Source organism: Trachemys scripta, chromosome 23 (assembly GCF_013100865.1).
Source record: "Trachemys scripta elegans isolate TJP31775 chromosome 23, CAS_Tse_1.0, whole genome shotgun sequence".
In the NCBI taxonomy this organism is placed as follows: Eukaryota; Metazoa; Chordata; order Testudines; family Emydidae; genus Trachemys; species Trachemys scripta.
This window is the reverse complement of record NC_048320.1, coordinates 14,082,280-14,098,580: the sequence shown is the minus strand read 5'-3', so window position 1 is coordinate 14,098,580 and position 16,301 is coordinate 14,082,280. Positions and strand designations below refer to the sequence as shown.

Here is a 16,301-nt window from a genome sequence, read left to right as displayed (position 1 = left end):
GCCAGCACTGTGCACCTCTGCAAAGAGCATGGAGAAGAGCTCTTCAGAATTACTCAGCGCTGCTAATGCCAATACCACTGTCCTGAGGGGCCCATCTGAACCTTGGTCCACCTTCCCGCCTATCATACTATTTGCTTCTTCCATTCTGTGATGCTCTGTGTGTCCAATCACAATAATTACTTACTTGACATAATCTGTACATCTCTAATAAAACTTTTCTTCTGCCTGATGCAATCAAGAAATCTGGGTCTGGGAAATGATTTCCTCTATCAAACTTTTCAGTAGTCTCTGGTACCGGGCTAAACACAAAGCCATGTTCTTTGACTTACGAGGAGAGGCTGTAGGAACTGGGTTTATTTAGTCTTCAGAAGAAAAGAATGAGGGGGGATTTGATAGCTGCTTTCAACTACCTGAAGGGGGTTCCAAAGAGGATGGAGCTCGGCTGTTCTCAGTGGTAGCAGATGACCGAACAAGGAGCTATGGTCTCAAGTTGCAGTGGGGGAGGTCTAGGTTGGATATTAGGAAACACTATTTCACTAGGATGGTGGTGAAGCACTGGAATGGGTTACCTAGGGAGGTGGTGGAAACTCCTTCCTGAGAGGTTTTTAAGGTCAGGCTTGACAAAGCCCTGGCTGGGATAATTTAGTTGGGGTTCGTCCTGCTTTGAGCAGGGGATTGGACTAGATGACCTCCTGAGGTCTCTTCCAACCCTAATTTTCTATGATTCTATGCTCAGATAGGTCTATTAGACAGTGCCATAGCCCTCAAAGGGAAGTGGTGGAAACCTCATCCCAATACATTAAGGAGAACAACTTTGCGTTAGCCAATGTGGCTGAGGGAATGGACTAACTAACTTAGCACGTCTTTTGCAGCCCTAACTTCTATGTCAGACACTGCCTGTTACTGTATAAAGTGCTATTGTTCACAGTCTATATGTACAGCGCATACGGGCAGGTTTATGTGAGTTTGTGGGTTTCTTTCATAACACTATACTAAATTTTAGGGTTTTTTTTTTAAAAGGTGAACTGAGCACAGCTGAAAGAATCTGGCTGACAGCTGTGCAGACCGAATGCCTCAGTATAATACTAGAAGACAGGCCTGGTGACTTCTAGGGTTTCCCCTATGAAATGGACTAAAGTAACCAATTCCCTTCACACAGGTCACTGGGCTATTCCTTTGGTCACTACCAGCCAAATTGAACTCAGCCTAGTACTCTAAAGGCGAAAGGTTATGTAAGCCATTACCAACCCCCGAACAATCCAGTCCCTCTCTGAGCCACACACTGGGTTTGGTTCTCAATGGGTTTGTGACAGTTTCTGCAGAACCTGGTCATCTGTGTTTGTGTCCCTGGGGACTCACTTGAACCAGACAAGTATCAGAGGGGTAGCCGTGTTAGTCTGAATCTGTAAAAAGCAACAGAGGGTCCTGTCCTTCTGTTAGTCTCAAAGGTGCCACAGGACCCTCTGTTGCTTTGAACCAGACACAGTTTCTCAAATTCTAAGATTTTGTGAAAGTAAAGATTCATATGTCCCTTGATGCTTCAACCACCATTCCAGGGGACATACGTCCATGCTGATGACGGGTTCTGCTCGATAATGATCCAAAGAAGAGCAGACCGATGCATGTTCATTTTCATCATCTCAGTCAGATGCCACCAACAGAAGGTTGTTTTTCCTTTTTGGTGGTTTGGGTTCTGTAGTTCCCACATCGGAGTGTTGCTCTTTTAAGACCTCTGAAAGCATACTCCATACCTCGTCCCCCTCAGATTTTGGAAGGCACTTCAGATTCTTAAACCTTCGGTCGAATGCTGAAGCTATCTTTTGAAATCTCACATTGGTAACTTCTTTGCGTTTTGTCAAATCTGCAGTGAAAGTGTTCTTAAAATGAAGAACATGTGCTGGGTCATCATCCGAGACTGCTATAATACGAAATATAGGGCAGAATGCAGGTAAAACAGAGAAGGGGACATACAATTCTCCCCGCAGGAGTTCAGTCATAAATTTAATGAATGCATTATTTTTTTAACGAGCATCATCAGCATGGAAGCATGTCCTCTGGAATGGTGGCTGAAGCATGAAGGGGCATATGAATGTTTAGCATATCGGGCACGTAAATATTATGCAATGCCAGCTCCAAAATTCCCTTTAGCTCTTCCTCTGCGTGCACCTTTGTGGGGCCTGGCCAGACAGGCATTCTGACCCTGGAGGTGTTTACTTAGACCCTGGTCTTGAGTTGCTGGGAATATAGCCCGCATGTCCCTGCCAAAGAAAGCCAGGCACCAGGAACTATAGGTGCTTGAACTACCGGTGCTGCGAGTGCTGCTTCACCTCCTGGCTTGAAATGGTTTTCACTAGATCCAGCGTTTACAGTTTGATTCAATGGCCCTCAGACCCCCCACAATAAAAATGGTTCCAGCCCCTCTGGCAGGAACCCCCCAGTGTGAGAGGTGTCTCCTGGTGGTGTCCCTCAGGAAGCAGGCAGGAGAATTGCAAGAGGAGGTGGCTGGTCTGAGTAGCATCCACGAGCATGAGGACTTCATCAACAGGACCCATGAAGACATCAAGATGGAGGATGCTAGCTGACTAGAAAAGACAACCGCAGCACCAGAAGAGAAAGGAAAACCAGTCGCTCCGCAGGGAGGAAAGTTAGTTGATGGCCACCTTGGGCAGTAGGCAGCGATCCACCCCTCCACCCAACTCCCCCATCCATTGAGGTCAAGAACCAGTAGGCTGTACTGCCAACAGCAAGAGAGGAGCAGGTCCCAAAACCTGAGGATGAGGGGCCACCTGCCCCAAGGCTGGGGGTTCGCACTCACCACGCCCAAGAGAACGAGATGTAGGTAGTGGTGGCTGGGGACTCCCTTCTGAGGGGAACAGAGGAATCCATCTGCTGACCTGACCTGATGTCCTGGGAGGTGTGCAGCCTGCCTGGAGCCCTGATCCGAGACAGCACAGAAAGGTTACTGAGGCTCATCTGTCCCTCTGATCACTAACCCATGCTGCTCATCAGCACTACGTGTGCAAAATGCTTTACAGAAATGAAAGAAGACGCAGTCCTTGCCCCAGCAAGTTTCTAATCTAAATTAGACAGTCAGAGGAAATGAGGACAACAGGCTACGATGAAGGAGGGAAGGGATGAAGGAGGGTTACAACAGATAGAGAAGACATGATTCATGTTCTGTGGGGAATGCTGTTTATCAATGTTGATTTTTTTTTCTTTTCTCACTGCAAACAGTTAGAGCAACAGATGACGAGCAGGTGACTGAGGCCCAGGCTTAGGCTGAAAACCATGAGTTGTGAAGAGGCATTTAAAGGGGGAGTGAAGCTGTTTGGTGCGCGGTGAGACAGGGAGGCTGTTCCAAGAGTAGGAGGCAGCATGAGCAAAGACACTAAGATGCAAGTAGGAGAAGACAAAGAGAACAACAAGGAAGGAGTGTGGGCAGCGCATAAGGAAGGAGTCTCCAGGCTCAGTGCAGAATGGATCTTGGGAAGTCGTCAGCATTGATGCCAACAGTTGTGGTTAAAATGAATTGTGCTCCCATTGGGAGGCAGAATCAGCCGCCCATTCATGGGGGAGCAGAAATGAATACGGATTAAAAAGAAATCTCTGTAGGGACAAATGAACAGATGCTACAAGGTGTGAATGAGGAGATCGAGAGGAGATCACTAGTCACACAGAGTGCAAACTGTTTGCAATAAGCATCTAGTAAATACTGGGTGTTGAAAATAATTATGCAAGACTATGTGGAGTCTAGATTGTTTTGAATACTCGTGTATTTTATGGTACGATGTACATACTCTAACTTCTCCAGATAAGTCTGTTTTGTGATGTAGATCTGTTTTTCTGTATTTATTTATTATACAGTTTGTAACATTTGTAAAGATTTATGTAAATGTAAACTGACGATTACCAACCCTGAGGCTGTGAGCTCTCAAGGCTGGGACTGTCCCTGTGTTATTTGTTTGTCCAGTGCCTACTACGATAGCGCTGTTATGCTTGTGTGGGATCTGTACATGCTACTGCAATAGAAATAACAAGAAATAATTGTTATACGTCACACCTCTTCTTGTCTATTGTCTCCACCTAGTCTAGCACTGTGTTAGTATCAATGGCTGTAAATGCTTTATGCTGTAAAGTGGTCACATGAATGACAAATCATAAATGTACAATATTTAAAAAAATATTAACTACAAACAGAAGAATCATTTCAGAATCTATCTATCTGCACTGGACTTAATGTCAGGTGTTTCAAGCACTTTAAATAGTGCAGCTCTGTTGCTCACTTCCCACATTCACACAGTGCTCTGCCAGTACATTTCCGTGTTCCGCTGCAGGCTCCAGCATTGTCTCCTATTCCAATCCATCACTGCACACACATCCCAGCAAGAAAATATAAAAGGAGGGTGAACCAGCTGTGCCTTGTTTCCCACTTCATTCTTCCCGGTATTCCCTAATGTAAGTTTCTTTGGATTCTCCTTTGCCATGATGATCGATCGACGATGATGCCCCCAGTGTGTAAATGCCAGGAATTTCTATTGCATCGTGAAATAGCGGCAGACTCTGCAAGCAGATTAAAGCCTCCAGACAAGAAATCGAGGAGGTTAAGGATGAGTTTCTATGAGTAGATGATTCTGGTCTTGTTGCAGACGCTCTACCACACCCCCACTGCATCACTAACAAATGTGCTGAGATAACTCAAAGCTACGAACTAACCACCAGTGTGAGACAAACTGAAGTAATGTACAAAACCGGCACCTTGGAAGGTATATTTAAGACCTAGTGTTGCCAAATTCAGCATGGTAATGATTTCATTTATCGGCTTGGAATTTTGTCAGACATGATCATTACTGACCAGCGAATCATCACCCAATAAAAAGGCATAGTCTGAATTTGAAGGGTTGCAACACTAAAATTGCAATCAGCACAGTATCCCACACCCACCTGCATGCAAAAATCAAAGTACTGATTTCCAACTTACTCTCTGTCACACATCAAAGAACTGGAAAAATTTAATAGACGACGCCTGGCAGCTATTATGCAAATTGTAGAAGGTAATTATGACAAGTGACAAGATAAAATCATGTATAACAAGGTTTCAGAAACATCACGGAAGCAATGCTTACGAAAGAAAGTTCTGCTGGTTTGGACACACCCTCCTCATGGAGCACACAGGGCTCTTAGAGAAAATATTCTACAGTGGACTTTTGATGAACAAAAGAACCAGACAGAGAAAGAGAGAGCGATGTCCTGAAAATTAACTTTGCCTATTGTTATAAAAAGCCTTCGGTGGGAAGGCGCAGCAGGAAATTAATCATTTTGGTGGGAAGAACAGTAACACCTGATGCTGCAAGTTTTGAAGCAAAAGGACAGTTTGCTGTCACAGAGAGCAGGAGAGAGTAAGGGTACATCTACACTACAGGGGGGAGTCGATTTAAGATACGCAAATTCAGCTACGTGAATAGCATAGCTGAATTCGACGTATCGCAGCCGACTTACCCCGCTGTAGGGACAGCGGCAAAATCGACTTCTGCGGCTTCCCGTCAACAGCGCTTACTCCCACCTCCGCTGGTGGAGTAAGAGCCTCGATTCGGGGATCGATTGTCGCGTCCCGACGGGACGTGATAAATCGATCCCCGAGAGGTCGATTTCTACCCGCCGATTCAGGCGGGTAGTGTAGACCTAGCCTTAATGAGATGAGTAGCTAGGGTGACCACACAGCAAATGTGAAAAATTGGGATGGGGGTGGGGGGTAATAGGAGCCTATATAAGAAAAAGACCCCAAAATCGGGACTGTCCCTATAAAATTGGGACATCCGGTCACCCTATGAGTAGCAAACATAAATGTATTTCCCTCTCGGATCCATGGCAGGGCCTGTAGGTCAAGCAATGGCGTCTGCAGCTAACTACAAATGTACAATAATCTCCCTAAAATACTGAAGGTGGAATTGACAATGACCCTCTGTTTGTGCTGCATGTAATTCAGGCAAGGTTTGCTGTGCCGGCAAGAAAGTGGAACTCTGCTGTGGTAAAATGATACCTCTGAAAGAGGGATCAGAATGTTACCCCATCCACAAAAGCTGCTTACCAAGGACAGCCATTGGCTAATTTCTTCAGAGATCCTACACAGCATAACCAAAGCTTCAAGCAATAAAAGCATTATATTAATTTCTGTTTGTCCTCGGAGCCTCACCCTGACTCCAATTATACTCCAGACTCCAAACGATGAAAATCAGATTTTCCTCCCTACAACTTTCCTCATGATTGTGTCTTTGCTGACTTGCATTTGGGGCGTGAGTGGGGCACACTTCTGAAGGGAGGACTGGCTTGGGTTTATAGCACTGTAGCCTAATTCAGGACCCTGCATGTAATTCTTGGCTCTGCCACAGTTTCATTCTGTGACATTGAGGAAGTCACATCATCTCTCTATGGAATGATTATTTTAATGCTGTTGGGGGTTTCCATGTACCGCATAATTAATGAACGTGGCATCTAGAGCCTTGTGATAGGCATCCCCTTTATCATTTGAAATCTAAATAAATAAATCAGTCACTTAAATGGGGATCACAGTACCCTAACTTACATGAATGGGATGATGATAAATCCATAAAGGCTCGGGAGGCACTTGGGTATTATGGGATGAGAGCCATATAGGTGTGTAATACAGATAGCTATTCCTACCAGTAAACAGGAGATGGTTTGAGAGGTATGAATTTAGCATCTCCTTATACAGAGAGTTCCTGATTGCTCCTAAATCTCTATGTTAGGGCTTCCAGATCCCTAGCAGAATATCTCACGCTAGCGAATCTTAGCTGTTCACAGCTGACTGGTTCCGGCTGGGTTTAAATAGTTATTACATTTCGCAAAGAAGCCCCTCTCTTCTGAAGTGGCAGCTGACACCTTCTCTGTCTTCTCTGACAGCACCACAGTCTATATAAATTAGGGTTCATCACAACTTCTCCCTTAACGAGATAACTGGGGGGAGGGAGGAGGTGAGACAAAGCCCAATTACTACTAATATTTGCTTGTAAATTGCGATCTGTTGGGGAACGTGTGCCTTTGTGCACTTGAAGAGAAAAGCGTCCAAGCATTAAGATGTCCTCTTGGCAAATGTTACTGGCCTTTTCGGTAGTGTGCCAGTTCTGTGAATCCTCTTCTAGTTCCCACCTGTATATCATAGCGGTAGTGGTGTCCAGAATGTTTTAAAACCAATTACTGTGCAGTTCAGGAATGAGAACAGCTCTTCTCACTTTCACTTCCCTGCTCAGTATTGATTCTTAGACTTTAGCAATGGAAAAGATCTATTCGGTCACACCTAGTCCACCCCTTGCAGGCAGCCAGTTGTCCCTCCAGTGCTTTCAGCGGTCCAGTTTTACATTCTCTATTTCACGAGTTCCCAGAGTTATTCATACACCCAACAAATATTAACAGGGAAATTGTCCATGGACAACCCCACCCCCATTCACCATTGCATGGACCATCTCCCCTTTCACTCACTGTCACAAAACATCCAGCTGGCATCGACAGCAATTTCTTACATGGGAAAAGTAACATTAGGAAAGAATTTAATGTATTTTTTGCTTATTTTAATGCAGTTTTCAGCTGAACACAAGGAGGAGGGGAACCATCCAACTCTCCACAGACTACCAGGAAGTGCTCCACGTGGATCATCAGGGATCTACAGACTATAGTTTGGGAACCCCTGCTCTACTTCAACAGCCTAACAATTGTCTTTGTTAGGAGTGTATGGGACCTAGCATCTGTCACAGGATTAGGACCAGACCTGAATATTTATAGCACAATGTCTCAGATTTTTCCACTGAGAGGTTCATCACTAGTTTCACTTTACTAAGGTATGACTCCATGTTTATTCATTCATTCACTTTGATCTTCAATATCTACACGCCAGCATCTCATATGAAAAACATGCTTATTAAAGACAAAATAAAAATTTAAATAAAAGAACAATATATAAAGAGCTTTCTGTTGCAATAAGCTGTATTATTTCTTCCCAGTATATAATTTAGGCAGTGTTTCTCCTGGCTGCTTCTTGTAAAATTTTCATCATAAAGAAAATCTGCTGATTCATGAAACATCATTGCGAGTGTATATTGGGAACTAGCTGCTAAAGTGTAAATTAACTTCCTTGTGTACTGGGATTTCTGGAGGGAAACTGCCTTTGGGAAATTATTCTTGGCATAAACAGCAAGACTAGCCAGCCCCATGGGAAGAAGAAACACCCGACTGGTGACACCCACTGTAGAAGGTATAAATGGAGAACTGTGGGGATAGAAACTCTGCAGTCTGAATTCATATCAAGCTGTGCCTCTTGCTTTGGGCTTTGGGTTGGATTCTTAATCGCTGTCGCTATGAGCTTCAGCACCAAGCAGACTGTTACTCTCTCTACCAAAGGGAGGAGTAGTGGTGGTAGCTGTGTGGTTGGAGGTGGTGGTGGAGGAAGGATTTCTTCAGTCTCTTCTGGAAGATATAGCTCCTATGGGATAGGCAGCGGTAGAGGCTTTTCGGGTAGGAGTTACAGTGGTGGTGCGAGTTGCGGAGCGGGACTGAGTGCTGGTAGCTTTTCTGGAGGTAGCTATGGAGGTGTCGTAGCAGGAGGTCACCCAGGATACGGCTATGGAGGTTGTTCCAGCATTGGGTTCGGTGGTGGCACCCACTGTGGATATGGAGGTGGCTTTGGTGGTGCCGTTGGTGGTGGTTTTGGTGGTGCAGTCGGTGGTGGCTTTGGTGGTGGTGGTATTTGTGGAGATGGCGTATTTGTCACCTGTGATGAAAAGCTGACCATGCAGAACCTTAATGACCGCCTGGCTTCTTACCTGGACAAGGTGCGATGCCTGGAGGAAGAAAACGCTGCCCTAGAGTGCAAAATCAAGGAATGGTATGCCCATCATGGACACACCGGTGTACCAAAGGACTACAGCTGCTACTATAAGGAAATAGAAGATCTTCAAAATCAGGTGACATTTTTTGGCTGTATTCCCCATTGTAAGAGCTTCCCCCTGAGTCTGTGTTCAGATCCTATTTCACTTTTGTAAAATGTTCTTTGCAGACATAAATTAAAGCAACTGCTTTTATGAACTACGGGTGAGGGTGTGAAAACTCATGAGTCCATTTAAAATTTGCCTTTGCTTGACCAGATTTGTACAAAGAGAAAAAGGTTACATATGCAGGGAACAATCTGGGCCTGGTCAGTACTCCTCGTGAATGAAGTTTGTAACAGGATGTTTTAATATATTTATACCCAAAAGGGAGATGAGAAGAGAAATTCTTTCATTAATCCACTGAGTTATCTTCATTATTACATTGTCTCCTGTCATCAGTTTCCCCAGATTCTAGTTAAAATCCCATTTCTATTTCAACTAACTTTCAGCTCCTATCCAGAGGTGTGGGAAGGAAAGGGGAATATTCCCCTAAAGAACAATAAGAAAAAAAGACTACTTTGTCACCAATAGTTTTGAAAGGGCAATTTAATTTTTGTAAAAAATATTTTCCAAGTATATTCTGAAGAAGGATTAGTCAGCTAGGAAAAACAAAGTGGACAGAATCACAGGGTGCAGGAGAGAGATACATGCCAAATGCTGAGCTGTAATGTAAGTCTTGCAATGAAAAAATATAAACTCATAGTTACGAACTCTAGACCAAGTTTGAAAATGTGAGGTCTGTTATAGCAGGCACCAGGGAGCACTAATCCTAATTGCAAAACTGTTAGCATCTTAACTGTGTGTTTTTACACACTCATTCATTTCACCTATTTCACTTCACACACTCGGACATTTCTCAAAAATTTCGCCTTGGATCAGAAATTTTCTGTGCTTCCTACCTCTCTGAATTTGAATACTGGGAGAGTAAAAAGACTGAATTTTGCAACATGACACTGAGCATAACAGAATGAAGAGACTTCAGGGCTGAAAATCCCCTGCCCTCTTCTTTTCCAGATTGTTTGCGCTACCCTAGACAACAACAAGATCATTCTGAACATTGATAACAGCAGGATGGCAGCTGATGACTTCAGACTGAAGTGAGTACCTCTCTGTACCAGACAAACCCTATCATTCTCCTCTTGTTCCCTCATATCCTTTTCCCAAATTGACAAATGAAGAAATCCCCCAACCAAGAATTACTGGTATTCCTGATTCATGACAGGTTGTATTTTTGTGAGATTTTATTATTATTAATTATCTGTATAAGAGTAGCAGCTATGAAGCTCAGTCATGGACCAGGACCCCATTGTGCTAGGCACTGTACAAACACAGAACAAAATGACACTCAGTACCCCCAAAGAGCCGATAATCCCTCTAGAAGACAAAAGACAACAATGGATACAGACAGACCAATGCGGGAGTACTCGAGAACAACAACACATAATTGGTGGTCTCAGATTTTGAGATGTGCCTTCGGTCTTTGACTCTAGAGGTGCCAGAATAGGGGCATTTCCAGGATAGAGTGTTTGAGGCAACAAAGAGTTTGCTTGTGGGGTTTAGGGGGCTAAAATATAGGGACAATGGATGTATGTTGGCATGAGTCCATTGAAGACAATGGAGCTATGCACATTTATACCAACTGAGAGTCTGGCCCACGGATTTTTTAATAAAGAAAAGAATTTAGATTATTTCCCGGGGAAGTGCAGAAAAATTAGCGTGGGACATCTCTGTAGTAGTTCCAGTAGAGAGGAGAGGGGCAAGAAAAGCTGAAGAAGGTCTTTTATGAACCAAACATCACATCCCTGCCTTTGAACACACAGCTAGACTAGGCAGCAGACGCAGTGTGTTATACTTTAAGCACAGCTCTGAAGGTAAAGCTGAAAGAAGGGAAACCCAGACCCATTCCTAACCAAAGTGCAGATGTCAGGAACCCTCAATGGTGGGCTCTGCCAGGGGCTGACTTTTCTGTCTTTCTTGTCCACGGCTTAGGTTTGAGACTGAGCTGGCCCTTCGCCAGAGTGTGGAGGCCGATATCAATGGCTTACGCCACGTTCTGGATGAACTGACCCTGTGCAGGTCTGACCTGGAGGCGCAGCTGGAGTGCCTGAAGGAAGAGCTGTGTTGTCTGAAGAAGAACCATGAGGAGGTAGGAGCTCATTCCCGTATATAAAACATTTAATTTTGTACATTACTTTCTACATCAGTGGGGACCTGATCCTGATTAAAACACCAGGGCATGAGTGCAACTATGATCAAGAGAATATTAATAATAATCTGCATTATTATGATATTGCTCCTTTCACAAACCCCGTTGCCTAATCATATTCAATAAAAAGAGGGTGGATCCTGTGCCGGAGGAATTGTCACAAGCAGCTCAAGAGCTCAGGTCCAGCCCTCTAAGGTTTGGGAGCATGTAGGAGTTGAGTCTTAGGAAGGAATGTCAAGCTTCTGGGAGCTCCTGGGCTCTGCAAAAGGGGAAGGGGAGAGAGCTACCACAGACACTAGAAGTGAGTTGGATAAATCTTCCAGCTGATTTGTCACAGGGTGATTACTTAACTTAACTTACTTAACTTAACTCAAAACACTTCATAACCAATTAATTAGTATTAACATCATCCCTGTGATGCTAGTATTCTCTCTCTTGCGAAACCAAGATTTCTAAGGAATGGCTAAGAGAAGTGTCTTGCCCAAGATCACTTGGAAACTGAGTAGCAGATCCAGGAACAGTAGGTCAGGAGCTCTAAGCACTGAACCAAGCTCCCTTCTCTTAAAATGTAAATATGAAAGGAAAAAATACGAAGAGAGCCAATATATTGTGACTCAACTAAGATAAGGAATGACTTCTTTGACAAAAAGAGGTCAAGAGAGCCTGCAACACTAGTCCAAACCCATTCAGGAAAACGAGTGACTTTCATTCATCAAATTTAATTCTCATAGAATCATAGAATCTCAGGGTTGGAAGGGACCTCAGGAGGTCATCTAGTCCAACCCCCTGCTCAAAGCAGGACAAATCCCCAACTAAATTATCCCAGCCAGGGCTTTGTCAAGCCTGACTTTAAAAACCTCTAAGGAAGGAGATTCCACCACCTCCCTAGGTAACCCATTCCAGTGCTTCACCACCCTCCTAGTGAAAAAGTCATAATCACAAAAACGGCAGTGGAAATGCTCTGACAGGATTTGGTGTATAGAAGAGCCACGCACAAAAATGGCTCTTGTGAAAACATAAACTGTTAAAAAGCAAAATGTAGAAACTATCACAGGAAAACACCTCTCGTGCAAGATCCAGTGACACAATGACCCAGATGAAGATGAAGTATAAAACCTGTTAATTTTTCCAGCAAAAATAGTCAGGAATTCTTTAATTTGCTGGGATTAACCATCAGACATCCCAATAAACACCCCCAGGTGTTACGTCAGGAGTCCTCACTGTGGAGTTTTGCTTGGAAATCATCTGTGGTTTCTCCATCAGGGCTGGGTCTATCCTGGAGAAGATGCATCAGAGACAGTTGTTGTGACTGTCAGAAATGGGCCCCTGGATGCAGAGGCTCACTGACAGTTTTTTTCTTTTTAAACAAGCTGATCTGGGTTATCTTTGCAGGAAATCACTTGTCTGAGAAACCAGTCCACTGGTGATGTCAGCGTGGAGGTCAATTCCTGTCCTGGCCCAGATCTGAAGAAAATCCTAGAGGAGATGAGATGCCAGTATGAAACCATGATTGCACAAAATCGCAAAGAGGTTGAGGACTGGTATGAATGCAAGGTAAATTCATCACAACCGTAACTCTCTCAAGCAAAAATACAGGAGCTATTTCAGAATCACACATTCACGCCATGGGGAGAATTTATTCCTGTAACATATAGTCCAAACATAGATGTACAGTGACCAGGTGCACAGGGGATAGAGGCCCTGTGCATGTACAGTGCATGTGTCTCATGGAAGAACAGGGTTTGCTACATGTCATTATTGAGATGTGTTGGTGGATCAGTGGGCGAGCCTGTCAGTTAGGACAGAAGAGAATTACTGTTGAAGTTGTGCGGGGTCTTAGCATTAGAATAGCAAGGGGAGTTACAAGCAATAGATGAGATCGATTCCAATGTGCAGAAAACTTGCCCAGCCCCTGCCTATCTTACATCTTTTGTCACCTACTCCTAGATCCTCCTGACAATTAAAAAATCCCGCTGAAGCTCTTTATTCTGTGTTTCTGGTTTTCAGATTGAGGAGGTGAATCGTGAGGTCATCACAAGCAGTCAGGAGGTTGAGTCGTGCAACAGCCAGGTTGCTGAACTTAGACGCCAGTTGCAGTGCCTGGAGATAGATCTGCAATCCCATCTTAGCCAGGTATGTGATGTTGTCACCATTGATATCTCACCTGTGACACACTGACGTCTGGATTTCTAGACTGATGGGGACCAGCCCGGCCTGGCACTTCACGTAGCAGTGACGATATCGCTGACAAACCCATTGTTAGCAACGATTTGCTTTTATTTTTGCCTAGGAAATCCTCAACTTCCTGCATCCAAATGGGTTTAATTTAGAGCATGGCTAAAGTACATGTGGGTTTTTTGCTTCAATTCTTAGAGGGACAACCTGGAAGCCTCTTTGGCTGAAACTGAAAGTCGCTACAACAGCCACCTGTGCCAGTTACAGCAACAGATCACCTGTGTGGAGCAGCAACTGGCTGACCTGCGATCAGAAATTGAGTCTCAGAACCACGAGTACAAGGTCCTCCTGGATGTCAAATGTCGACTGGAGCAGGAGATTCACACTTACCGCTGCCTGCTGGAAGGAGGACAGCGTGACATTGTGTACGTAGAATACAGACACAGCGGGGCATAAAGCAAACACTTATGCTGTGATCTGTGCAATGTGTGAGATCTAAAATCACAGAGAGTGTGGAGATTCAGGGGGTGCAGAGGCAGCTGTGAAAATGAGAGAGAATTGTAAGAAGAGATTAACTTAAGTATTTCAAACCTGCAGAAAAGACCCAGTGTGAGATTTTGCCAAAAGTCCAGATCATTCCTTCTTTTATCCCAAGCATCTGGCATGTCCCCAACTCCACTTCGTTGTGAAACAAATGGTATAAATAATTAGGCAAAGATTTTTCCTGATTTGGAAGGAAGGGATACAGCAGATCCTCTTTAAAAAGCCGATTGGCAATGGCAGCCTATGACTAATTCATCCTTTGTGGCAAAGATAGTGGGGAGAATGAGTGGCCTAGTAGTGATGTGCTTTTGCTTTTCTGCATGGATGAAGTGGAGTGAGGGTGCTGGGGAGGCGTGCTGGCCAGGTCCTGGCTCTTTGCTGGACTGGGAGCGATTGATGACAGGAAAAGTCACATGGCTTCACTGAACCTACAATGCCGTTGTAAGGTTGGTTTCTGTTTCATTCACCAAACATTCTTTCCTTGTCACAGTGGCTCGGAAGGAGGGTTTGGCGTAGCAGGTGGCATAGGAGGAGGAACAGTCATTAAAACTTCCCACTGCTACTCTTCTTCGCACTCTGTCCCACATGTCACGCCTTGCCACCCTGGTGATCTAAAAGGTAAGAACTGACTTACCGGATAAGGGGAAATGTTTCTTTAGTCCTCTTCTTACCAACAGGGCAAGAGAGACGCTGTCAAACCCACTCTCTGTTAGGTGGTTCTGAGGTGTTGTGGCCCAGCTTTCAGGACCCTGCTGTAAGGCAACTGGAGAGTCTGGTAGGACATGGTGACACAACAGTGGTCTGGTATGGGGGGGGGGTGTTGGCAAGAAACAGGACCAAATGCAGCTGTGACTCTCTCCCTATGAATTATGAATGGTGCAAGTGAGGGAGAAGAGAGCTAAAAGAGAGGGAGGAGGAAAGAGGGAAAAGAAAGAAGTAGCCGGAAGTGGAAGCAGTGAGAGAGAGGGAGAGAGTCTAGAGAACTTGGAGAAAGAGGCTGGAAATGGAGGCTGGCTGTTTTGTAGGGCGAAGGAGGAGGCGAAACGTCCTCAAAACAGAGAGACGGAACCAACGAGGTGTTGGTGGGGGATGGGAAAATGGATCCAAGGCCACAAACAGTATCTCCGGGAGGTCCATCCAGCCGAGGGGGGAGCCCGACAATTTACATTTGAATTCTAGGAAAAATCAACCACCTTTGGGGGCAGAGTGATCTGGGTATCTAGGGCATGGACGAGGCCGGGGGAGGGCACAAGGAGCTGCGCTCGTGCATTCCCAGCACAGCGGCTGGCCCGACCTGCGGGGTTTGTATTCTTTTCTTGTATTCTAAACACATAAACCATTTGGGGGCAGTTCTGGAGCTCATCAGAATGTATAGTCAGCCGGGAGTGTGTGTGCAGCCCCCCCTCTCAGGGTGTATCGCAAAGCCTGATGCTGCAGGGAAGGTTTTACTTCCTTTCTAAGCAAAGTAATGGCTCTATTTATCCCTCTCCAGGGCACGGCAGAAAGATTTGTGACTAAGAAGAGAAACCGGCATCTTCCAGAGCAAGACCCACCGAGTAAAGACCCACCCACGGACAAAGCGAGAGCTCAGCCAGCACTGTGCACCTCTGCAAAGAGCATGGAGAAGAGCTCTTCAGAATTACTCAACGCTGCTAATGCCAATACCACTGTCCTGAGGGGCCCATCTGAGCTTTGGTCCACCTTCCCGCCTATCATGCTATTTGCTTCTTCCATTCTGTGATGCTCTGTGTGTCCAATCACAATAATTACTTACTTGAGTTAATCTGTACCGTGGTTGGTAATTTACCTTCTGCTGAAAAAGTGTCTCTAATAAAACTTTGCTTCTGCCTGATGCAATCAAGAAACCTGTGTCTGGGAAATGATTTCCTCTATCAAACTTTTCAGTGGTTTCTGGTACCAGGTTAAACACAAAGCCATGTGCTCAGATAGGTCTGTTAGACTGTGCCATAGTCCCCAAAGGGAAGTGGTGGGAATCCCCATAACACGAATTATTTAAAACTGGTCTGGACAATAAACTAAGGAGAACAATCTGGCTTTGGCAAAAGGGCTGTGGAAATGGAATAGTTGATTTAGCGGGTTTTTTAGGGTAGGGTTTTTTCCTACCCTAATGTATATGGTTATGAATCAGACACTTCCTGTTGCTATCTGAGCTAATATTCATTGGATACAGTCCCCTCATGCAGACCATGCATGAGGGTTTATGCGGGTTTCTCTCATATAACTATGCTAAATTTTAGTTTTAAGAAGAGGAGAATTAAGTGCAGTTTGAAGTGTATGAATGACACCTTCGGAGATCTACAGAACAGGCAGCTTCAGTACAAGCTCCCACACGCTCACACTAACCACTAGCAATATATTGCAGTGACAATCTCTGTGGGGGTGAGATGAAATATTGTTCTCTATAAGCCATTGCATCTCTG

General features: G+C 44.7%; 1 protein-coding gene across 1 annotated transcript; it reads left to right on the top strand.

The window, feature by feature from the left end:
• The first annotated feature begins 8,311 nt into the window (after positions 1-8,311).
• LOC117869307 (keratin, type I cytoskeletal 19-like) lies at positions 8,312-15,767 on the top strand. Its single transcript, XM_034756036.1, has 8 exons — positions 8,312-8,972; positions 9,951-10,033; positions 10,926-11,082; positions 12,535-12,696; positions 13,150-13,275; positions 13,516-13,742; positions 14,351-14,478; positions 15,353-15,767. The coding sequence occupies exons 1-8, from the start codon at positions 8,367-8,369 to the stop codon at positions 15,376-15,378; spliced, it is 1,515 nt and encodes a 504-aa protein (XP_034611927.1). The 5' UTR covers positions 8,312-8,366; the 3' UTR covers positions 15,379-15,767.
• Positions 15,768-16,301: the final 534 nt, after the last annotated feature.